The sequence below is a fragment of the Pseudoliparis swirei genome, chromosome 16, assembly GCF_029220125.1.
Source record: "Pseudoliparis swirei isolate HS2019 ecotype Mariana Trench chromosome 16, NWPU_hadal_v1, whole genome shotgun sequence".
NCBI classification, from domain to species: Eukaryota; Metazoa; Chordata; class Actinopteri; order Perciformes; family Liparidae; genus Pseudoliparis; species Pseudoliparis swirei.
Window position 1 is genome coordinate 19,556,716 of NC_079403.1, and position 24,632 is coordinate 19,581,347.

General features: G+C 41.6%; 1 protein-coding gene across 2 annotated transcripts in view; it reads right to left on the minus strand.

Moving 5' to 3' along the window:
• Positions 1-14,590: 14,590 nt before the first annotated feature.
• The window catches only part of tgfb2 (transforming growth factor, beta 2), a 56,243-nt gene continuing 46,201 nt past the window's right edge, over positions 14,591-24,632 (minus strand). For both annotated transcript variants that reach the window (XM_056434482.1, XM_056434481.1), the window contains 5 exons: positions 19,067-19,199; positions 18,858-18,968; positions 15,905-16,085; positions 15,239-15,392; positions 14,591-15,164 (listed from right to left, as the gene is read on the minus strand). In XM_056434482.1, the coding sequence (XP_056290457.1) occupies positions 15,006-15,164; positions 15,239-15,392; positions 15,905-16,085; positions 18,858-18,968; positions 19,067-19,199 (738 nt within the window). In that variant the 3' untranslated portion in view covers positions 14,591-15,005. The remainder of the gene's footprint in view (positions 15,165-15,238; positions 15,393-15,904; positions 16,086-18,857; positions 18,969-19,066; positions 19,200-24,632) is intronic.

Below are 24,632 nucleotides of genomic sequence, written 5' to 3' on the forward strand. Positions count from 1 at the left end.
CAGAAGTGGGGCGGGCAGGCACAGTGAAACGGACTGAGATGGTATCAAATTCGGTCAAATTGCTGTCAATGGAATGCCTTGGCAGCGAGCACCCAAACACACACTATGCAAGGTTAGACTGTAGAATGTCCTTTCTGTCAGTAGCCTAGCCTCTCAGCTGATGGGAGCCAGTGCATTGCTGGCTGCTGATGTCACAGTTTGAGTACCTCTCTCTGATTTTGTGTTATTGTGTGCCGCCAGCTGCAGCTGAGTAACCAAAATCTCCACATCGCTTTTCTCCCTAGAGACAGCATACACTTTAACCCTGCAAATCTGCGCCGTCCTCGGCTAAAGATTTGCACCGCATGCTGTATGGCTGAGGACAGGAGATTTTCACCGGCTGTGTGCAGCATTCAGCAGGACTTTATCATGCCTTCTCATTATTCATACATTTATGGCATATTCATTGAATGGGTTGTCACTCTAAAACGCTGTTCATTCTGTACACATGACATCTATTGCTTCTGTCTATCTGGGGAAAGAGATCCTCCTCTATTGCTCTCCCGATGGTTTCTTCCCATTTTTCCTCGTGAAAGTTTTTTTTGGGAGTTTTACCTGATCCGATGTGAGGGAATGTCGTATATGTACAGATTGTAAAGCCCTCTGAGGCAAATTAGTAATTTGTGGTTTTAGGCTAGACAAAATGAACTGAATTGAGTTGAATCTCTGTCTCGGTTCACACTGTGGTGGTTATATGTGCAAGACAGATACTGAATCAATGTTTCACCATAATCTGAATCTGATTTGATTCAATATTCAAGACGAACACAACTGGTTAGGCGTGATGATTAGATCCAGTCTTCTTAACAGAGCTCAATTTGAATGTTTTTGAACACAGCTGAGATTCACAACAAATTTGTTTTTGGTGGGCATAAGTGATGCAATAATAAATTGAGGAAGTGTATCTTTGCCCAATGTTAGTACGCTTCAACAACCCTACACTTTTGTGGAACAGCTATGCTACAAGCTGCTCCGCAAAAGCAGATATGGACACTGAGGATATAAACCTCAAATGTCACAGGAACCAATTATTTATCAACACAAATCAAATCCATCTTGTTACTGAAAACATCCTTCTGCTGCTTGGATATTCTACCAACACACCTTTTCAAAAATATTTCAAACTGCATGACCACTGATCTTTTACAAATTGTAAACACTTCATTAGTTGTTAGGTGTCTTCCCAAATATCCTAACAACTGCACTTATTAAACCACTCCTAAAGAAGGCTAGCATAGACCTCGAAATAATGAAACATTATAGGCCAATGTCAAACCTCCCATATTTATTATTCCAAATTATGGAAAAAGTATTTTTTCAACAGCTGAACAATTTCTTGGCTAAAAATAACTGTTTTGATGTCTTCCAGTTTGGCTTTCGTCAGCACCACAATACTGACACTGCTCGTGTTACTGACACTGAATTAGACATGGTCGACCATGACATACTAAGAGAGAGACAGACTAAAAGTCTGGGTAGGACTCTCTGGTTTTGAATCCCACTTGAATGACCGACAACACTTTGTGTCTGAAGCTAATAACATATCAGAGCTGACTAGGATGACATGTGTTGTTTCCCAAGGTTCAATACTGGGGGCCTCTTCTGTTCAACTGAGTTCCACTGGCTCAGATTCTGAAAAACAACAAAGTGTTTTATCATAATTATGCAGACGATACACAACTCTACATAACTATATCACCAGGGGACTATAATCCCATACACAGTCTGGCTCCCATACACTGGATGTCTCTTGATCCAGAGTTTGTGGTGTCTTGTTTTGTGTCTTAGTTTGAAGTCCCTGTCTCTCGTGTCATCTGTTTACCTGCATTTCCTGTCCCTGTGATTGTCTGCCCTGTTCCTGATTGTTTCCTCCTGCGTGATTGCTAGTCCCGCCCTCAATGTTTCCACCTGTGTCTCGTTCCCCGGTGTCCAATCACCTGCACCTTCCCTGTGTATTTAAACCCTGTTGTCTCATTCCCCAGTGTGGGTTTGGACTGTTTAGTTATTGTGGTTGACCTGTTTTGAGTTAAAAAAAGATGACATCGTCTGTTGACCGTTGTTGGCATTTGGGTCCCATCTCTCTCTGACAACAGCCATCCTGACAGGATGTACCAGAAGTATTTATTTTCGGTCCCAAGGACGAATGATTGAAAGTCAGTGCTCCGCTTCAATCGCTGATGTTAAAAACCACAAACCAAGCCAGAAATCCAGGTGGAGTTATGGATTCAGACCTCAACCTGAACAGCCATATCAAGAAAATTACAAAATCAGCCTATCACCTGAAGAATATATTTTAAAAAATTGAAGATGTATGTTATAACAGGATTTGGAGAAACTTGTCCATGCATTTATCGACTAATGCAATGGTGTGTTCACAGGTCTCTGTAAAAAGTAAGTCAGAACGCTGCAGCTTGAGTCCTCACTAAGACCAAGAAAGTGGATCACATCACTCCAGTTATGGATTCTTTGCACTGGCAACCTTCAGTTCTTTTGCTCCACATATCTGGTACAAGGTCCCTGAAAGCTGCAGGTCTGCTGAGAACCTCACCTCCTTTAAAGACTTTCTGTTGGCTGTTTCCTTTAATTAAACCAGATTCAAGGATATTAATCAATGTATGCATCTCACTACTGCATTTTATTTCTTAACTGCATTGAAACCGTTTATAGATTTTTGACTTTTTAAGGTTTTATGTTTTTAATTCTTGTTTTCTTTTGCATTATGGTTCGAAATAAACTTTCCTTGCATTGCTTTACTTCAACACTTCATTGGTAAATGACTGGCACTGACTTAATTTACATAGTTACACTTGTGTCTTTGCTGAGTTAGTTAAATGGCTTTTACACCGTAGTGTCAAAAGACGTGTGTGTGCCTTACGTAATGGCTAGATTTTACTGTCTGACTGATTGGCTCCGCCTGCAGAAAAGGTTAAAAGTACTCCAGCTTGTACTCCCATAACATTATTGGACTTCTCAACACAGCTCCTTCTTGAGACGCAAAAGGCTTTATGCTACTTTTTTTAGTTGTGTTAAGTTGTAATAGGTCATTTTGACTTTGCACATGTACATAGGGAACATTTGTGCTTTAAATTAATACATATAGCAAGATATTATCATCGGAAATATTAGGGAGAATATTGATATTGTTGTTGATGTGTTATGAAGCATAGGGGTAATGTCTACTCTATCTCTATGTATATGTCAATGGCAGAAGTAATGTTTATAATTGTTTATGTGTTTATGATTATATGTATGCCGAATGAGAATGAAAGTTAGTTTATTGTTTCAATGTTGACACATGAGTTGGAAGTCGGTTGAAGTCCGTGACGTTGCTTGAATCAGGAGAGTGACATGTGGGACTTTTATTGTGAAAGGGAACTTTCATCACATAGGTGACCGGAAGTAATATTGGTCGCGGGATCATGACGTTTGACCCGGCTATTTTATGACCTGTTTTATTACCTGTTTATGACCTGGCCGTAAGCCAACTAGAGTGTAGCATGCTGAACTGACCAATGGAACTAACTTTTAGGATTAAGATGTGTGGATGCCGTTACTAATAAATACGGGTGGAAAGGGTGAGTTTGTTCTCTAGACGGTCGGAAGGTTACAAGACAGTTGCCTATCAGCTACTTTGCTCTTAGTCTGTGGCGTAATATTCCGGTCGGCCCGACGATCGTAGCTTCAATTTACTGCTTAGACTTCTTGCCATTAAATATTGTTAACCGTATCTATCGGATTCAGATTCTCATTTTTTCTCGAGCACGGGACCTCCAGTTTGATACACTACAATAATTGTTTTGTAGTTTCTCAAAGCGACAATCAGACATTCACAGCCTCCTCATGCCATGATGGGCCAGTGTGGAGATGCAACTCTCTAGCTCTTCATTAATTTGTTCCAGAACTAATTCTTTCACTTTTCATGTCAACAACCACGTGCAATACCAATAATACTGCCATCGGGTCGGCTGCCCTGCGCTTCAAGACGGATATACTCTAGCTAGAGAGCGGTTCAGCGAGATTATGGAACTCAGAAATACAGAAATGAGAGAATTCATAACTTGGATGAATTTCAAATGCCGAATTGAGAGAAGTGAAATCTCTCAAATAAAGCTCAATAATACATCTTACTACTGAGAATATTTGCGTTTATACTGAAACATCTTCCGGTAGGAACACTCAAAGTTGTATGTGTTCATTAATAGAAGTAGAAATCACTGAACCATACACCCAAGTTATTCAAACATCTGCTTATGTTGACTGAATGGTAAAAGACTGAGGTATAACACAGTAATCCAGGTGTGTGTGTGTGTATGCGTGCGTGCGTGGGATTGTGCAGTTCTGCTCTGCTCAACATGATCACCAATGACCCAGATGATGACACAGTGCAATAGTTTCCATCTGATATGTAATTGGTGGAGGTCCAGGTTACGACTTGGAGCCAGTGCCAGGCTCTCCTCGCAGCCTTTATTTATCACTGGTCCGCCATGCAGACCTAATCCCTCTTACAGAGCCTCATTCCAGAGCTAACACAAACCTCCCACACTCCCCTAATGCTGCTCTCACTCCATTTCTCTGTACTCTACCCAGCCCTCTTTTTTACTGTCAGCATCTTGGATTAATGTGTATATATATATATGTGTATATATACATATATATATACATATATATACATACATATATGTTTATATATATATATATATATTTATAAGCACAATTGTTCTCATTAATTCAAGATGCTGACACTAAAAATAATAACACTTTTACTGAGCCTAACCGCATGTTATATAAAATATGCGGGTTAGGCTCAGTAAAAGTGTTATTGTTACTGGTAAATAAAGACTAAAGTAATTTGGATAATTAACTCCGATTACCTGTAAGAAAGTCAAACATACTCTCCACCCTAACTTTTACCTTTCCACCTTTCCTTTGAACCTACATCATGAGGCGCAGACTTATACGAGCTGTACTTCAGTCTCAAGACAGGAACATGCAACTCCTTTCTGATGAAGAAACAGCAGGACGTGTGTCCTTTTGTTTATGCTGATGATTGTTCAATAGTAGTTTTACGGATCATTATTGATTTGTGATCTGGGCGTATCCCTTCTCGCCGTTTGGCAGGCATGCTAACCGCGGACTAATTATACAGTTTAACGTTAACCATCAGTGTGAAATAAATATTCGGTAAAATATGCAATCAGAACTTTAACAATAATGCTTTCTAATTGCCGTTCTCTGATAATGTTATATGGTAAACAACCAATCTGTAATAAGATTGACAGGAAGTGAGCGAGTAACGTTAGCAGCACCACGAACGGCCTCTAACGAAGGTTCCGTTCAGTAAGAGGCATTAGGATGCTTTCAGGCTCTGTTCAGTAAACGTGAGTATTGATGTAAGTTATGATGTTATCTGCTCCTGAACGCATCATCTCACTCTTCCGGTAAGCTCTGGTTGCCAGCTCAGCAGCGAGCATGACTTCTTCTTCTCTCCCTCCCGCTCCCTCTTGCTCAGTGTGTCTCATGTATAGTTATCCCCCTGCCTCCCTTAATGATAACGATACATGCAACAAGTGTAGTTTATTTGCTAGGTTGGAGGCAGGTCTAAGTGGGTTAGATGCACGGCTCCGCGCTATCGAAGCTCAGACAGCTATGCTAGTTAGCCCGCCCTCTCCCGTAGCCGGCGCGGAGCTACAGTCAGCTGTTAGCTGTTCCCCGGCGGTAACCGTGCAGCCGGGTGGTTGGGTAACTGTTCGCAGGAGTAGTAAGTCTACACAGAAGCCCGCTGTGCACCAACCACTTCACGTTTCGAACCAGTTTTCCCTGCTCAGCGACACACCCGCTGAGGAACACACCCTGGTTATCGGGAGCTCTATAGTCAGGAACGTGAAAATAGCGAAGCCGCGGACCACAGTCGTGTGCCTCCCGGGGGCCAGAGCGGGCGACGTGGAGTCTTGTTTGAAGCTGCTGGCTAAGGATAAGCGGAGATACAGTCAGATTGTAATACACGCCGGTGGTAATGACGCCCGAACCCGTCGGTCGGAAGTCACTAAAATTAATGTGGAATCGGTGTGTGCTTATGCCAAGACGCTGTCGGACACCGTAATTTTCTCTGGCCCTCTCCCAAATTTGCAGACAGACGAATTGTATAGCCAAATGTCGTCTTTCAACCGCTGGCTGTCGAGGTGGTGCCCAGCGAATAATGTGGGCTACGTAGACAACTGGAAGACTTTCTGGGGAAAGCCTGATCTGATGAGGAGAGACGGCATTCATCCCACGTTGGACGGAGCACGTCTCATTTCTGCGAATATGACCAAGTTGATCACCGGATTTAATCCATGACAACCCATGGTTCAGATCAGGAACCGGGAGCAGAGTTGTAGTTTAACACCCTTCTCTGCTCTTCCATTCGAGCAGTTACCCACCCATGACTCTAGAGTAGAGACTGTGTCTGTCCCACGGCCACTTCAATTAAATAAATCAAAAGTAAGCAGAAGAGGAGTCGTACACAATAACCTTATACAAGTTAACACCATTATTTCAGCAGTGCAACAAAACAGGTCTATTAAATGTGGTCTCCTAAATATTCGATCTCTGTCATCTAAAGCTGTGTTACGAAATGATTTAATATCAGATAATCACATTGATTTATGTTGCCTAACTGAAACCTGGCTGAGCCATGAAGAATATGTCTGCCTAAATGAATCGACTCCTCCAAGTCATATTAATACTCACATTCCTCGAGGCACCGGTCGAGGAGGTGGAGTAGCAGCCATCTTTGAATCGAGCCTATTAATTAATCCTCAACCAAAATTACACTACACCTCATTTGAAAGCCTTGTTCTTAGTCTTTCACATCCAACCTGGAAAACACTACAGCCAATTCTATTTGTGATTCTGTACGCCACCAGGTCCATATTCAGAGTTTATATCTGAATTCTCAGAATTTATATCAAGTTTGGTTCTTAAAACTGATAAAGTTATTATTGTTGGAGATTTTAATATCCATGTGGATGTTGATAATGATTGCCTTAGTGCTGCATTCATCTCCTTGTTGGACTCGATTGGCTTCTGTCAGAGAGTACAGAAACCCACTCACAGCTTTGGCCACACGCTTGATCTTGTTCTTACTTATGGCGTTGACATTGAGCATCTGAAGGTCTTCCCACAGAATCCTCTTCTGTCAGACCACAACCTCATAACTTTTGAATTTATACTACCGGAGTGTACTCCGTTAGTCAAAAGTTTCTACACCAGATGTCTAACTGACAGTGCTGTAGCTAAATTTAAAGAAGCGATTACTTCTGTATTTGATTCGATACCACGTCTCAATATAACAGAGGACTCCTGGTCTAACTTTAGTCCGTCCCAGATTGATCATCTTGTTGACAGTGCCACAGGCTCTCTGAGAATGACACTGGACTCGATAGCCCTCTGAAGAAGAAGACAGTGAGGAAGAGGAGGTTTGCTCCTGGTATAACCCTCAGACCCGCAAACTGAAGCAAGCGTCACGAAAGCTTGAAGCATATGGCGTTCAACTAATCTCGAAGAATCCCGCTTAGTTTGGCGAGATAGTCTTAAAACATATAAGAAGGCCCTCCGTAATGCCAGAGCAGCCTATTACTCATCAGTAATAGAAAAAATAAAACAACCCCAGGTTTCTCTTCAGCACTGTAGCCAGGCTGACAGAGAGTCACAGCTCTGTGTGGCCGAGCATTCCTATAAACCTCAGTGGTAATGACTTTATGAACTTCTTTAATGAAAAGATTTTAACTATTAGGGACAAGATTAATATTCTCTTGCCCATAACCAGTGCCAATCTGTCCTCAAGTGGAATGGCCTTGGAAACCGCTGTATGCCCTGGTGTATATTTGGATGGCTTTTCTCCCATCAACCGTGACCAATTATCTTCAACGGTTTCTACTTCGAACACGTCTACCTGTCTCTTGGACCCCATCCCGACGAGGCTGCTTAAAGACGTTTTGCCTTTAATTGGCGGCTCTCTATTAGATATTATCAATGTGTCTCTGCTAACAGGCCACGTACCACACTCCTTCAAAGTGGCTGTTATTAAACCTCTCCTGAAGAAGCCCACTCTGGATCCAGAGGTGTTGGCTAGAGACCGATCTCTAACCTCCCTTTCCTCTCCAAGATCCTTGAGAAAGTGGTCGCAAATCAGTTGTGCGACTTTCTACATCATAATAGTTTATTTGAGAAATTTCAATCAGGATTTAGAAAACACCACAGCACCGAGACAGCACTGGTGAAAATTACAAATGACCTCTTAATGGCAGCAGATAAAGGACTCCTCTCTGTCCTGGTCTTGTTAGACCTTAGTGCTGCATTCGACACCATTGACCATGACATCCTGTTACAGAGACTGGAGCAGTCGATTGGCATTTCAGGCACGGCACTAATTTGGTTTAAATCCTATTTATCAGATCGATCTCAGTTTGTATTTGTAAACGATGACCACCAACGTTAATCACGGAGTTCCACAAGGTTCTGTGCTTGGACCAATTTTATTTACCTTATACATGCTTCCTTTGGGCAATATTATCAGGAAACACTCCATAAACTTTCATTGTTATGCAGATGATACTCAACTATATTTATCGATAAAACCAGAGGAGAGCAACCAACTCGGTAAAATTCAAGCATGTCTTAAAGACATAAAAACATGGATGACCTGCAACTTCTTGATGTTAAACTCAGACAAAACCGAAGTAATTTTAATCGGCCCTGAGCACCTCAGATATCAATTATCTGGTGATGTGGTTTCTGTAGACGGCATTGCCCTAGCATCCAACACCACTGTAAAGAATCTTGGCGTTATCTTTGATCGGGACTTGTCCTTTAACTCCCACGTAAAGCAAATCTCAAGGACTGCATTCTTTCATCTACGTAATATTTCAAAAATCAGGCACATCTTGTCTCAAAAGATGCAGAAAAATTGGTTCACGTTCGTTACTTGAGACTGGATTACTGCAACTCCTTATTATCAGGCTGCTCTAATAAATCTCTTAGGTCCCTCCAGTTGATCCAGAATGCTGCAGCTCGTGTTCTCACTAAAACTAAGAAAAGAGATCACATCACTCCTGCACTAGCTGCTCTGCACTGGCTCCCAGTAAAATCAAGAATCACTTTTAAAATTCTTCTCTTAACGTACAAAGCCTTGATTGGTGATGCACCATCATATCTTAAGGAGCTTGTAGTACCATATTGCCCCACTAGAGAGCTGCGCTCACTAAATGCGGGACTACTTGTAGTTCCTAGAGTCTTAAAAAGTAGAATGGGAGCCAAAGCCTTTAGTTATCAAGCTCCTCTTTTATGGAACCAGCTTCCAATTTCAGTCCGGGAGGCAGACACAGTCACCTCGTTTAAGAGTAGACTTAAGACTTTCCTCTTTGACAGAGCTTATAGTTAGGGCTGAATCAGGTTTGCCCTGGTCCAGCCCCTTGATATGCTGCTATAGGCTTATAGCTGCCGGGGACGTTTTAGGATGCACTGAGTACCTATCTCCTCTTTTTCTCTCCTTAAGGATGAATTTTCATCTCTCAATCACACGTTACTAACTCTGCTTTCTCCCGGAGTCCTTGACTTCACGTCTCATGGGGTCATCGGACCCTATGAGACGGCATAGATCCTATCTGCCTGATGGATCATCGAGGTCTGGGTCGTGGAATTCCTGCTCCTGACTACGCCACTGTCCTGTTGAGACTCCGCCCACTCCTCCTCCCCACCGCCATCTGCCTGATGGATCGTGGAGGTCTCCATCGTAGAATATGCCTACTATGAACTATTCATACACTCTGTCATATTCATTGAATGTATTTTAACTCTAAATCTGTCCTTCTGTACACATTACATCTATTGCATCTGTCCATCCTGGAGAGGGATCCTCCTCTGTTGCTCTCCTGCAGGTTTCTTCCCTTTTTTCCCCCCTGAAGGGTTATTTGGGAGTTTTTCCTGGTCCTATGTGAGGTTTTGGGGCAGGGATGTCTATGTGTACAGATTGTAAAGCACTCTGAGACAAATTTGTAATTTGTGAAATTGGGCTATACAAATAAACTGAATTGAATAATGTGTAATCTTGCAAAATATAGATAAATCCTGTAGAGATGTTTTCGCAACATAAATAGATATTAGGATGAATTATTTGTTCAATTTTGATTTGTGATGTTTACAATCGGCTTAAAACAACTGACAAGTTGTGTTTTATTGCGATATTTGAATTTTCATGAATAAAGAAATATTTATGAATTGAAAACGCCATAAAATACTAAAACAAGTACTATTGAACAATCATCAGCATAAATGAAAGGACATTTCGGGTTTACTGACTTCAGGGGAGTTGAAATGATTTGGGATGGTGACAAACTAAAATAGTCTTATAGAACATCTTCTTTAATCAAAAAACAAAAGGGATCTGTATCTGTCAATATGTATCTTCAATGATCATCAATTTCATAATAATAATGTATCCTTTATTGATACCTTTATTGTGGAAATTATTATCTACATTTGTTTTGTCTCTAACAAGAGTATCGTCCTTCGATCAAATATCATATTTTGAGCTAAATTGCATAACAAAAATGATGGAAACGTCAGCGTCTTCTTTGTCTTAGCAAGTGTTCAAGTTCGCAGAGGACAGCAGGAAACTGCAGCAGATTAAATATCAGAAATAACACAACACTGAATTCCCTTGAAAACTTAAATAATTTATTTACCACCACAACAACAATGTTAGCAAAGTGGGTCACAATAACATCATCATCATCACAACAACAAATACACATACAAAATAACAGCTCTATTGTGACAAAGTTGATGCTTAGTTCTCGTAGCACTAAGCAGCCAAAAGGGCTGTGGGTCAGGTGACCAACATCGAGACTATTGGATAACAGGTGGAATTCTGACTAACAAGAAAACAAGGTACATTAAAATAATTTAAAAAAACAGTGCAGTTGCTTTGTATTTAAGAATAATGAATGACAGAATTTTCAAACAGTGCAGTTGCTTTGTATTTAAGAATAATGAATCTGTGGCTGCGCTGTGAGTATGACATGTGACTTTGTGTTCAGCCAGTAAACAAACCGACAATGGAACATGAAGGACACTCTCTGTTTATGGATTTCATGTAAATTATTCTAGATTAGACAGCAATAATCTGTGTTATTAACATTAATGGATAATTCTGGTTTATTACAATTTGGGTCTATAATTGGCAGTTGTCTTTTGGTTTCCACATGGCGTGGAGTTTGTGCTTTCACCCACAGACAAAAGACATGCAGGTCAGGTTTACGTTTTAATGTAAGTATGAACAGTTGTCTGTTCTATTTGTCGACTTACTCAAAAGCTTGAATGTGGGGGAAGATTTTAAAATTCCTTTTCTAATGATCTGTTCAAATTCAGAATTCACAGTAACTAAGTGCAACAGGTTGTGCTGAGTAATTTGTGCGTGAGTAGAGCCGAGCTGTGGGGTCAAACAAATCCAGGACACGTTCCGGTCCCACGTCAAACTATAATCTGGCTGGATTGTTGTCTTTGTTTATGGACAAACAGACAGGCTGGAATCAAACCAACACTTTATCAAAGCTATTCAAAACACTTTTTTGGGAGGTCAAACTTAAAGTGCGAACACCTGAAACATCACTAATATTCCCTCATTGCACAGGAAAACTGTGTACGCTACAGTAAGTACAGCAGGTCAAAGCTGAACTGTGTAAACGTCATACAATGTAATACTACATCAACAAAGAAACTGATGATGTCACTTCTTATAGCCACTGGTTCACAAGCCTCTGTAAAGCAATGCCATCTCTAGAAAGATTCTTTAAATCTTTACCAGTTACAAAACTACATCCAAACGTAAATGACGAGATACCACTAGAAACCTAGCCATTAGTAACCTTTATGATTTTCATCTGTCGGAGTACAAAAACTACAGCTCCTGAGAAAGACATTTAACTAGTATGGCATGGTAACTGTTGGTGGCTTCTTATCCATTATAACCACTGTCACTCTCTTCTAATGCCATTTTAATATATATCCAAGCACAAGTCTAAGGTCAGGTAGTGTCTTTTGCTGCACCGACTGTAAACTACAGCTATAAAGCAAGGAACGTCTGCCTGTCTGTATATATGTCCTTTGCATATCTTTCAATGTGGGTCAATTTGGACATGGGACATGTTTAATATTGATCAACTTTGAATAAACAAGAACACAATCGCTCAGTGCAGCAGCTGAGCTTCAGGGCTCATTGACTGCAGTTCCCTTTTACAAATGAACTCCTCCACAAATCTGGAGTTTACAGGAGCAGATGGCTAACTGGAAGCAGAATCATCAGTGTGATTTTCCTCATGGTGTAGGAGCTGATACTAACTTCTAACACTAATAACGTTATTGCTGGGAAAATACCTCCACTAATTAAATCCATGCTCTACTTTATTACAAGCGACGAATATGCCTATTTGAAAAAATTACCTCCAATAAGTACATTTCACCTATGTTTCTGACTGTGAGTAACAACCACCTGGGAGTGTTTATCAAGGGGCGGAGTTAGTGATTTGGAGGCCCAAGGCAAACGCTGTCCTGCTTTACTCCTCAACCTTTCTCTTACTGTTGGTATTGGCGATAGAAGAATGCAAATCATAACTTTCCTTCAATTAAAGGTAAAACAATAAATACTGCACAAGAAAGCCCTGCATTTAAATCTTTACTTCAAGTGAAGAGTGACAGAGAGGCATTATCAGCACAATGGACTCAGATTTATTTTACGTTGTTTCAAGGTGCTGTCAATTCAAACTTTACTGTGTCTAGTAAATGTAGAATCACAATGTTTTCTTCTGAAGTAGAACTACACAGTTAGTTGTACGGCTGAGTTGCATATGTTTTAAGTGCTTTTTTTCTCTCTCCAGGTACAATGAGTGAGTAATAGAGACATAATTCAATATTATTTACAGTATTTCATGGCAGCAAAGGACCAAAGGAAGCTCAGTGTGAAGTTGTTTGTATGAGCGGATCTAAAAAAGAACACAGGCCAAACATTAGGCAAATTCTTAATCGGCATGTTTTTTTTACATCGATCGCACCAGTTAATAATTGTCTTGAATAAGTAAATCATTGTCTTGATGAGACATCGTGATTCTAAATTAGCTTCTATTTAAAACACTGCAAAAAAATAAATCAAATTAAAAAATTCTGGTTTTACCGATTTGTAATATTGAATGACATCTATTGCTTCTGTCCATCCGGGGAGAGGGATCCTCCTCTGTTGCTCTCCTGTAGGTTCCTACCCTTTTTCCCCTGTGAAAGATTTTGTTCTGTTTTTCCTGATCCGATGTGAGGTCAAAGGTCAGCGATGTCGTATGTGTACAGATTGTAATTTGTGATTTTGGGCGATACAAAATAAACTGAATTGATTTGAATTTAAAGAGATGATGGCCAGCTACAAAAATAAGACCATTATTGTAATAAACTGAAATTATCCTTTAAGGAGCTCCTATGTGATGTTTTTCTGTTGTGGTGGCTTATGTATTCATCATTTGTATCTAATAAAAAAAAAGTAATAGATTTAACTAAACTAAAAAAGGTACCCAACAAATACAAACACAAAAATAAGGACATGGTTTTCCTGTGGTGAGGTTGGGGGGTGCAGTAAAGTGGTGGGTGGTGTTATTTTCAGGATTTATTTCATATATCGACAATTATCACTTATACTTCCAGTGTTTGCCTTACTATTGTGAGTCATGTGATAATCGTGTGAGGTGATTCGTGTTGACAGGGCCTTTAAACTGCAAAAAGGGTCGTACCTGTACAAAAAACATGTCTGTCACTGTACGCCTATGCCTGTGTGTATATATTTGTAGCCATAATTATGTATGTGTTTGTATGTATGTGTGTGTGTGTATATATGTATTTATTTATGGATAAGGATGTGTGTGTTTGTGTGTGTGTTTATATAAATGCCTGTGTGTATGTATGCATATGTGTCCCGTGCAGTGGAATCACAATAATAAAATTGGCATGACTAACCCTAACCCTAACCCTAACACTGCTAAGGATTATTTTACAAATAAATTCTTGTTTTCATTCAATGTTTTTTGCTTGTCAATAATCTCTAGGCAGTGCAGATGTGTGCACTGGAATATCAAACAATAACCAGGGGTGTTTTCAAAGCAACTGGCACTGAAATCTTATAGATTATAACATTCAATTTAATAAGTACTAAGCAAATACACATCGGATCGGCCTACACATCTCCTTTTGTAATACATTTTAAAACAGTCAGATACTTAAACCATGATCTTCTCTGGATTCATCACACGGTTGCTGCTTGGTATCAACCAGTTTCTCATGAACAGGATCCCATTCCATTTAACCCGGTTTATCAACTTTTGCCTGGAGCCGGACATGGAACTATTTCACTGAGAGACAGCAGTGATGAACACCTCAAAACTCATATCACGGTTTTCAACTGCATATAATTACATATGTTGACGTTTTGCTGCCTATGGTTTGGTTTGCATGGCCACATAAGAACAATGTAATGTCATTAACACTGGGCAGATACTCCTCCAGGAGAAGAAGGTTTAATGGGTATAAAAGGCTGCATGTTGACATTGGATAACTCCTGGTGCTTGGAAAGCCAGACATTACACACCAACCACATCATGCACATTAATGAGGCAGTGAGATCCTGTGTCAACCAACCAAATACTGCAATGCAGCGCTGTATTTATGGTACTCAGCATTGGCATCAAAGTCAAGTTCCTGGTATGAACACACTGTGTATGCATTGAATTGCTCTGCACACACACTGCTGTGAATGTACCAGTACATGGACAACAAAGTACAGTTGCGGTTTGACTGTGTATGCACAAATCCACCATGAGTGTGTATGTGTGTGTGTGTGTGTTTGTGAAGGAGGAAGAGAGGGAGAGTGTGTTTGTGCTGGCTTGTGAGGGAGTCTAGCTGCACTTGCAGGACTTGACCTTCATGTTGGAGAGCTGCTCTATTTTGGGGATCTTGCCGATGTAGTAGAGGATGGTGAGGGGCTCCAAGTCCTGAGAGACGCAGCAGGGCGATGCCGATGCTTCAGGGTTGATGGTGTTGTACAGGCCTAACACCTAAAACACAAGCATTACAGCCATTACATGAAGACATTAGGACTTTCAGAAAATTGAAACCCTGTCTACAGTACCTTGGAATGCTGGGTGTCTGCACTCCACAGATAGGGACAGGCTCCGGCACAGAAGTTAGCCTCGTAGCCCTTTGGCTCGTGGATCCACCTCCAGCCCAGGTCCTTCTTAAAATCTATGTAGAGTGACCGTAAGCAGCAGTTGTCCTGAACGTTTCTACAAAAAAAATGCAGGGAAGAAGTGAATTGTAATGTGTCGAAGAAACTGGAGTTTGAGCTCCTGCCTGACTTTGGTGGATACAGTTAATTATAGATTGAGGGTCACTCCAGGATGAGACACCTGAAGAGTCCACCAAAGAAAGAAAGGCTGAAGCTCATAGCGAGAGAGAACATCTTATTTATTTAATTACCAGTATTAATTTATCCTTGTAGCCTATATTTGTTGGCCAATTATTCTGTCAATTCAATGCAAATACCACTGTCAATTACATTTGAACTATTGCCATGAAATATAGCTCATAATTACTGTCGCTGGACTTTGCTGTGCATAGAGCTTGTATGCAAATGATGTGAAATGGGAGTATTTGGCTGCTTATCTAAAAATAAAAACATCTCCTGACAGCGAAGAATACTTTGGATTCCTGACACCTGAAGCAGACTTTAGATCAACATGTAAAACTCAAAGAGAGAATCTCTTCTGATGTGCGAGTGTACATTCCAGATCAGTACCTGGAGCAGTAGGCGGCATCCAGCGCTCTCTTGGATCGATGGCTTGTGTGCTGGGACTGGGACTGGGACTCCAGTCGGTATGAAGGCAGCAGCATGAGGAGAAGGTGTGGAGCTCGAGTGCTGTGCCGGCGCTTCTTAAACACCTTCAGGTCAACGCCATGGATGAAGCGGTCATCAATACCTGGAAACACATACAAAGCTGCATTTTACTGTATGCACGTCAATATGTGAAACAGACACACACTGGACCGTGTCTGCTTAACTGACAATCTATCTATATCTAATCATCTATCCATAATCCTGGACTTTAAAATCAACCACTCCATCTTCCTCACCTGCCTGGAATCCTCTTTTGGTAGCAGAGACACTGCCCTCACCTCTCAAACAGATATAACTTATTAACAACTGCTAATTTGACCTCTCACAAGGTATCCTCTTGATCTTTTACATCCTCCCCCTTGACTACATCATTCGTCAGCATGGTCTCCAGTTTTACTGTTATGCAGACGACATCCAATTATACAGCTCTCCTTAATATTTCACCAACAGTTCCCAATCGGGGCGGCTGTAGCTCAGTGGGGTAAGAGGGCCATCCTGCAACCGCAAGGTTGTGGGTTCGATCCCCGCTCTCCCCATTAGTTGCAAGTCGAAGTGTCCTTGAGCAAGGCACTGAACCCCCAGTTGCTTCCCGGGCGCATCACTGCAGCCCACTGCTCCTTAATAACTAAGGATGGGTTAAATGCAGAGAACTAATTTCCCCTTGGGGATTAATAAAAGTGTATATTTTTTTTACATTTTTTTTTTATCCACCATTCAGGACAAACTAATGTTAATGAGAACCAATTTCCTCAACATAAACTGCATCAAATCTGAGGTCATCGGACACCAAACACAATAACAGCTTCTCCCTGCCTGTCGGTGGCACCACTGTCTCCCCTTCCAACATTCGCAACTGTGGAGTAATGTTTGACTCGACCTTTCCATTTGAATTTCACATCAACCACATTGTCAAAACAGCCCTTTCCATCGATTAAAAAAACAAGGCTGTCTGCATCCACCCCTCTCCTTTTCTCCTGCTGAAATCCTCATCTACTCATTCATCACCTCAAGGCTCGACAACTGCATTTGCCTCTTAGACACACTTGTTCCGTAGAACACATCACCCTTCCACTATGTTCCATGCAATGCACCAATTTCAAACGTCTCCTCATCACCTATACATCTCTCCCCCTCCTACCTTTCCACACTCCTTCAAAAGCACACTCCTAAAAGTACCCTCAGATCAGCAACCGCTAACATCCTCAACCCCACAACAAGGATCAATCACCAAAGCTGGGGTGACTGGAACTTTCTTCTCACTCACCTCCAAAACTCAGATGTTCTCCCTCAAAACAGACCTTTATCAAGTATGTCTTTAACCTCCAACCATTTTAATTGTTAGTCTAAATTGATTTATTTTCTATTGTTGTGATTTATGTTTTTAAATTTTTAAATGTATATCTCTATGTCATCTTTGTGAAGCTTATTTAAGTAAGATCAGACATTTTCAACATTCCCGTCCAGATGCCCGATGATAATTGCAGCCGAACAAACAGTCCCTGGAACCACATCACCGATAATGTTTAGTATCAAATTTGCTGAATACGTATTTTTCACTCATCGCTTTAGAAGCTAATTTAAATGATCAACAGGTTTTTAAGGATAGAAGTGGCTTTGGGTTCCAAAATCTGAATTTTTTTAGTTTATTAAGTCATACCAAATATGATCACTAATATCCTATTATCACAAATGCATCCGGATGTTATGGTTTTAACAGAAACTTGTCTGTCTCTTTTAGTGATTTAAAAAATGTTTGAGCTGGTAGAGCTGATAAATGTGGCAGTGTGTAAAAACATCTTTTATGTACTTAAGCTTAACTTCAGATTCCATTCAATATTTTGAATTTATTTCCTTTTAAATTGATCTGGGACACAATAACTAATGTGATGAATACAAATATTTTGTATGTACAGACCCCTTCAGAAGCCGTTATTAATGTTGATTAATTGCACCATCGCTTGATCAGGAGGTTAAACTTGGTGATCTCAGTTTAGACTGGTTTACCTTGACATCTAAATAAAATTTGTTTTACAATCCTTACTTTAACTTCTCAAACTCACTCCATCTTGAACAATCCCTCCAAATTCAGCTATATTTATTTATTATTATGCAGCAGACCCTCTCCCTCCAGTGGTGTTTTTGACCTTGATGCTAGTGACCGTGGCTCATTTGTTTGTATAAGAAATTCAAGACAGAGGAAAACCAATTCACAACAAGTTATCAAGCTCCTCTTTTATGGAACCAGCTTCCACCTTCAGTCCGGGAGGCAGACAGAGTCACCTCATGTAGAGTAGACTAAAGACTTTCCTCTTTGATAGTACTTATAGTTAGGGCTGTTCATACATTCTGTCATACTCATTGAATGAGTTGTGACTCTGTAATGATTCCTTCTGTACACATGACAGAATACAGAGCAACAGAGGAGGTTCCATCTGGGGAGAGGGAACCTCCTCTGTTGCTCTCCTGAAGGTTTCTTCCCTTATTTATCTGTGAAAGGGTTTTTTTCTATTTTGTGGGAGTTTTACCTGATCCGATGTGAGGTCCTGGAACAGGGATGTCGTATGTGTACAGATTGTAAAGCCCTCTGAGGCAAATTTGTAATTTCGGGCTTTGTAAACTGAACTGAACTGAAACTTTACAGGAGAATGTGCGCACCAATATGGAAACTTTTGCCCATGTGTAGGGATGATTTGGAGACACACAAAGTGAGTTGTTGAACTGAAGCCAGACTGTGGCAATGTAATGTTAGAGTCATCATTACAGGTATATTGATTATTAGAAATAATTGCAAGAAAGAATATCACCAACATTATCTTGAAACAAAATGTTGTAAGAATCTTCTTAATCAATTAACCTGCAAACCGTGCCTCCAGCTCCTCACTCTTGTTGGGAATGATGTAGTTATTTGATGGTACAAACGTACAGCACGGGCAATGCAGGCTGAGCTTGAATCCACTGTTTCTGTCTGGAGAAACAAAGGTCACCACAAGGGGATGCAAAAATGTAGCACATGCAATAAATTATGAGAAATGTGCTGCAGTGATTGGAGGACTATACACTCACCTCTGTGGTTTAGCCATTCATTCACTGCCTCTGTCACGTCAAAGGACAGCCACTCTCCCTCTGTTTGTGTTCGTACCACCTTGCTGTCGATATATCGCTGTGTTGGGGATGTCAAGTCCTTGTGTCCTAAAATCTGTGTACAAAACAGAGGTCAAAGTTGAGAAGCAGAAATTATAGTTTAGACAATGTATTAATATATATATATATATATATATACATACATACATACATATATGAAACAATTCTTGATTAGTTTGAGCAGTTGAGAATGCTGCTGAAGCATAGTTAATGATTTCACCTGCCATTACTGGCCATTATTTGCAATTATTACTGTGCATTTAAGTTCTGTTGTAAATTGCATTTCTGGCAGGTTATGTGTTAAAACTAATTTCTAATTACGTAATAAATGTTTTAAACTAATAACTTATGGTAATTTGTTGAGTTCACAATATTGACTGTAATTTGCTAGCTTCATAAGAAATCTCCGCTCCGTGGAGTAACCACGAATGGCCGGAATTGAGCGAAGCGAAAAATTCGCCTCATTCACCTCAAGTTGAAATAGTTAAACTTTGGTGGAAAATACGTCTGACGTCAAGTTGTGAAAGCCAATCAGCGTTGAGATGCTCCGCCGTTGTTGAATTGTTGATTCATAACATCATCCAGTAGCGCTGGATGATGTTATGAATCCAAACACGAGGGCGTTAGATGTTCCGGCGTTTGTAGGATGTCCACAACAAGTAAAAAGCAGAACTCGTGGTTATTTCTTGAATGTTGGATTGCGGAAATAATAACCGTTTCCCCTCTAAGGTGAAAATGAAGTGTATGGAGCGAATGAAGGGGATAAACCACACCTTGTAAACTCACGCATGTTGTGAACGCAGCATTAGGCAACTTAACTACTTAAACCTGTTTATGTTTGTCATCATGGTTAAAAGACAAATATTGGTACTGATGGTAGGACAAGGTGTTCAGCGTAAGTAACCATGGTGATCTATCCCAGTAAGAAGTGAACCTCTGTCGTAGGTTGTCTGAAAACACAGAGTCAACCCTGAAGTTACCTCGTTAACCCCAACAAATCCTACTTTGTAGTATAAGCTTCCGGTTTGAATACAGGCAGCCGTAGATGCACATATCCAATTAAATGGAGTTGTCCCAGTCTGAATGGAAGCAGACAATGATGGAGGGCTCTCTTTTGATCAACTTAATGCTACTGCAATGTTTCACATCCAAATATCGGCTGCCATGTGAAGTCTGGATAATAGTATATTGTTTAGCAAATGCATCCATAGCAGTTATAACATAATACAATACAACAACATAGAAGACACACAAACAGCCATAGTAGCTTTGGAGGACAGTTGGTTGAGGTCAAGCAGCATGCTCTTTTCTATCTGATTGATTGGTTTGGTCTGAGAGGAGCAATGAGAGAGTGTAACCAGATGCTGGACAGACCTCTGTTATTCTGTCCTTGAGAACCATGTGTTTATGTTGGCTCATCTCTGCTTAATGTGTAAAACACAATCCCTGCTGCTTTTATTGAGATCTCCTGTTAAGACTGGTGTGGGAAACCTATGGGGTCAAATCAGTCTCAATATTTGCAAATGCACACAGAGAGACTCGCGAATGAAAACACGAAGATTCACAAATACGCACAGAACAATTCACACATATATTAAATAAACAAATGCAGGCAGAACAATTCACAAATACATTCCGATGTACACGTAAATAAATTCTGATTTATATAAATAGAAATGCATAAATATATTTGTGATTTTTCTTTTACATGTGGGTTTGTCTATTTGTTTCTGGATTTATATGTATATGTATTTATATGTATTGTAGATTTATATATATTGTAGATAGTTCTATGTTGAAAAAAACAACGCATTTACAGATTGAGCAACGCCAGAGGAGTCTCAAAAATAGGTGTGCAAGTGCAGCGATCCACAAACGCATGCAGTGCAATCCACAAATAAATACATATACTGTAAATCCACTAATAAATTGACAAGTCCACATTGAAATGCATAAATATATTTTTGATTTTCAGGGGGGACTCAAGCGCGTGAAGAGCGGTGTAAAGAGCGGTGTAGAGAGCGGTGTAGAGAGTTTCAAGTTTTTATTGTCACATCCCCTTTTATACAAGTATAATCGGTTTGTGAAATTCTTATGTATAGAGCGGCGAGCCTTGGTACGAGAGGAGGTTTTGGGAACGGCTGGCTGCCGGTACTGGGGGCTGTCGAACCCACAGGGCGGTAGGTGAGATTGTGGGATTGTGGGATTGTGGGAAAGGCTGGGAATCTGTTGCCAGAGAAGGGAAATCATGGAGAGCAAGGATATTGTATTTATTTTCCAGCTAGACGTAGACGTTTTTAGGGGTAGGAGAGGGATGCCTCCCACTCCAGCTGCTGCAAGCACCAACCGGGAACCATGGCTTGTGATAGGATGGAGTGGAGATGATTGGGCTTAAACCAGGGGTCCCCAAACTTTTTCCTGTGAGGGCCACATAACGTTTGCCTTGTCTGATGGCGGGCCAGCCGGGGGGGGGGGTGCTAGTGAGAAGTGAGAGTGTGCTCACCTGTGCGCGCGCATCACGGCTGAGTGGTGCGCGTGCAGACAGCATTTAACGGAGCAGCGCGTGCGCTCTGATCGCTCTTTTAATGTAGTATCGATACTAAAAATATGGGGGGGGGGGAATTATAGAGTGGCGGGTAGAGATTTCACCCTGTTATAATAGTAGGGATAACACTGGAGTTGATAAGCGTGTCTTCTTGTCTGATCAATACGCAATTGTGAGGTGCGCGAATGGACCGAGCGGCCAGCTGCTGATCACTCACTCAACAGGCCGATTTACATGAGCAGACAGTGCGCGCGCAGCATTTTGTTTTCAGAGCACCGAAGACTCATTTTGACCCAGGAAAAATCCTGGATGCGCGCGCCACTCGCTATCAGTGCATGCGCGTGCAGACAGCATTTAACGGAGCGAAGCAGCGCGTGCGCTCTGATCGCTCTTTTTATGAAGTATCGATCCTAAAAATATGCTAAATCACATCGTTTTTAACGTACGGATACTTTGTTAGTATCGCTACACCGTGCAGCGTGACGGCAGCAGATGTAGTGGGCTAACATCCAAGCTAACCTAACTTCCCAAACGCTGTGGACATCTGAACGCTGATTGGCCGAGACGCGAAACGTCCCATCAAAGATGTTCTATTGCGAAGAGCAACACTCCACATTTTCTCCTCGTCTCACTGCAATCTCAACGGCAGCGGGCCAGGTCAAAAAAATAATAAATCGGAACGCGTCTCTGGTATTGTTCAGGGGGCCGGTCCAAATGGGGAGGCGGGCCGGATCCGGCCCGCGGGCCGTAGTTTGGGGACCACTGGCTTAAACCTTTACCCCAAGCCAGGAATACCTATCGGACTGCGAATGGGAGAGTGGCATCATGCACTCGGGTTACTGGTTGTATCGTTTTTTGCAGGAATGAAGATTACTATGTCCATTAGCTTCTCAGCATCCTGGATCTGGTAAAGTCTGGATATCATTCCTTCCAGATGTTTGATTTGATCTGGCTTTAGCTAAACAGATGATACACAGAAAGGATATTAAAAAGCCAAACTTACCAGCACGGGCCCAACAAGTGGACATGCTTTAACCCTTGTGTTGCCTTCGGGTCATTCTGACAAACTTGTTCGGCCGCTCAGAATAACTAAAGCTCAAGTATCATTAATAAACTGTGAAATGCATTTTGTTAATGTGTTTGTTTGCAGTCGACCACATGCTGATTGACCACACACAGAAGTAACACTAAAACCCCCTATGTGTACACACCAACAATTTACAATACACTCTATTTACAACATTATTTTAAATAAAGGAAAACCCTAAACCACAAGCTCACCACTCCTTCCACTCAGAGAGAGAGAGAGAGAGAGAGAGAGAGAGAGAGAGAGAGAGAGAGAGAGAAAAAAAAAAGTCTTCCAAGACTGGAACATTGATCGAAGACGGTGTATTATTTCAGACTCTTATACATCATCCGATTAGTCAGACAACAAACACTCTGAGGACTTCTGGCAAGGAGACACAGACTTCCTTTACCAGCCTGGTTCTCAGTCTGGTTTATTATATGGAGCAGTTCAGTTTGTCGGGTGACAAAAGTCTTTCTGAGATGCACCAGCTTAACTGCGTTAAGGCTGCGATACGTAGGGTTGGGTACTGAAAACCGGTCGTTTCGGAACCTGCATCGGAACCTGCATAGGAACCTGCCCAATAAAACACTCCTCCCCAATCACACACTCCTCCCCCATCACACACTCCTCCCCCATCACACACTCCTCCCCCATCACACACTCCTTCCTAATAACAGACCCCTCCCCCATAACACACTCCTCCCAAATAACACACTCCTCCCCATCACTAACTTCTCCCCCATCACACACTCCTCCTGAATAACAGACCCCTCACCATCTCACACTCCTCCCCCATAACATACTTCCCCCTAATAACACTCCTCCCCTATCACACACTCCTCCCCCTTCACACACTCCTCCCCCATAACACACTCCTCCCTATCAAACACTCCTCCCCTATCACACACTCCTCCCCCAAAACACACTTCTCCCTAATAACAGACTCCTCCCCAATAACACACTTCTCCCCATCACACACTCCTCCTTAATAACAGACCCCTCACCATCTCACACTCCTCCCCATCACACTCCTCCCTGATAACACACTCCTCCTCCATCACACCCTCCTCCCTAATAACAGATCCCCCCCCCATCACACACTCCTCCTCCATAACACACTCCTCCCCATCACACCCTCCTCCCTAATAACAGACCCCTCCCCATCACACACTTCTCCCCCATACCACGCCCCTCCCCAATCACACAATCCTCCCTAATAACACACTCCTCCCCCATCACAGACTCCTCCCCAATAACGCACTCCTTTCCAATAACACACTCAGTCCAAATAACAGACTCCTCCCCCATCACACACTCCTCCCTAATAACAGACTCCTGCCCAATAAAACACTCCTCCCCATCACACACTCCCCCCTAATCACACAATCCTCCCCCATAACACACTCCTTCCCCATCACATTCCTACCCCATCACACACTCCTCCTTAATAACACACTCCTCCCCCACCTCAAACTCCTCCCTTATAACAGACTCCTCCCAAATAACACACTCCTTCCCAATAACACACACCTCCAAAATAACAGACTCCTCCCGAATCACAAACTCCTCCCCCATCACACTATCCTTCCTAATAACAGACTCATGCCTAATAAAACACTCCTCCCCAATCACACACTTCTCCCTAATCACAGACTCCTCCCCAACAACACACCCCTCCCTATCAAACACTCCTCCCCTATCACAAACACCTCCCTCATCACACACTCCTCCCCCATCACACACTCCTCCCCCATCACACACTCCTCCCCCATAACAGACTCCTCCCCCATCACACTATCCTTCCTAATAACAGACTCATGCCCAATAAAACACTCCTCCCCAATCACACACTTCTCCCTAATCACAGACTCCTC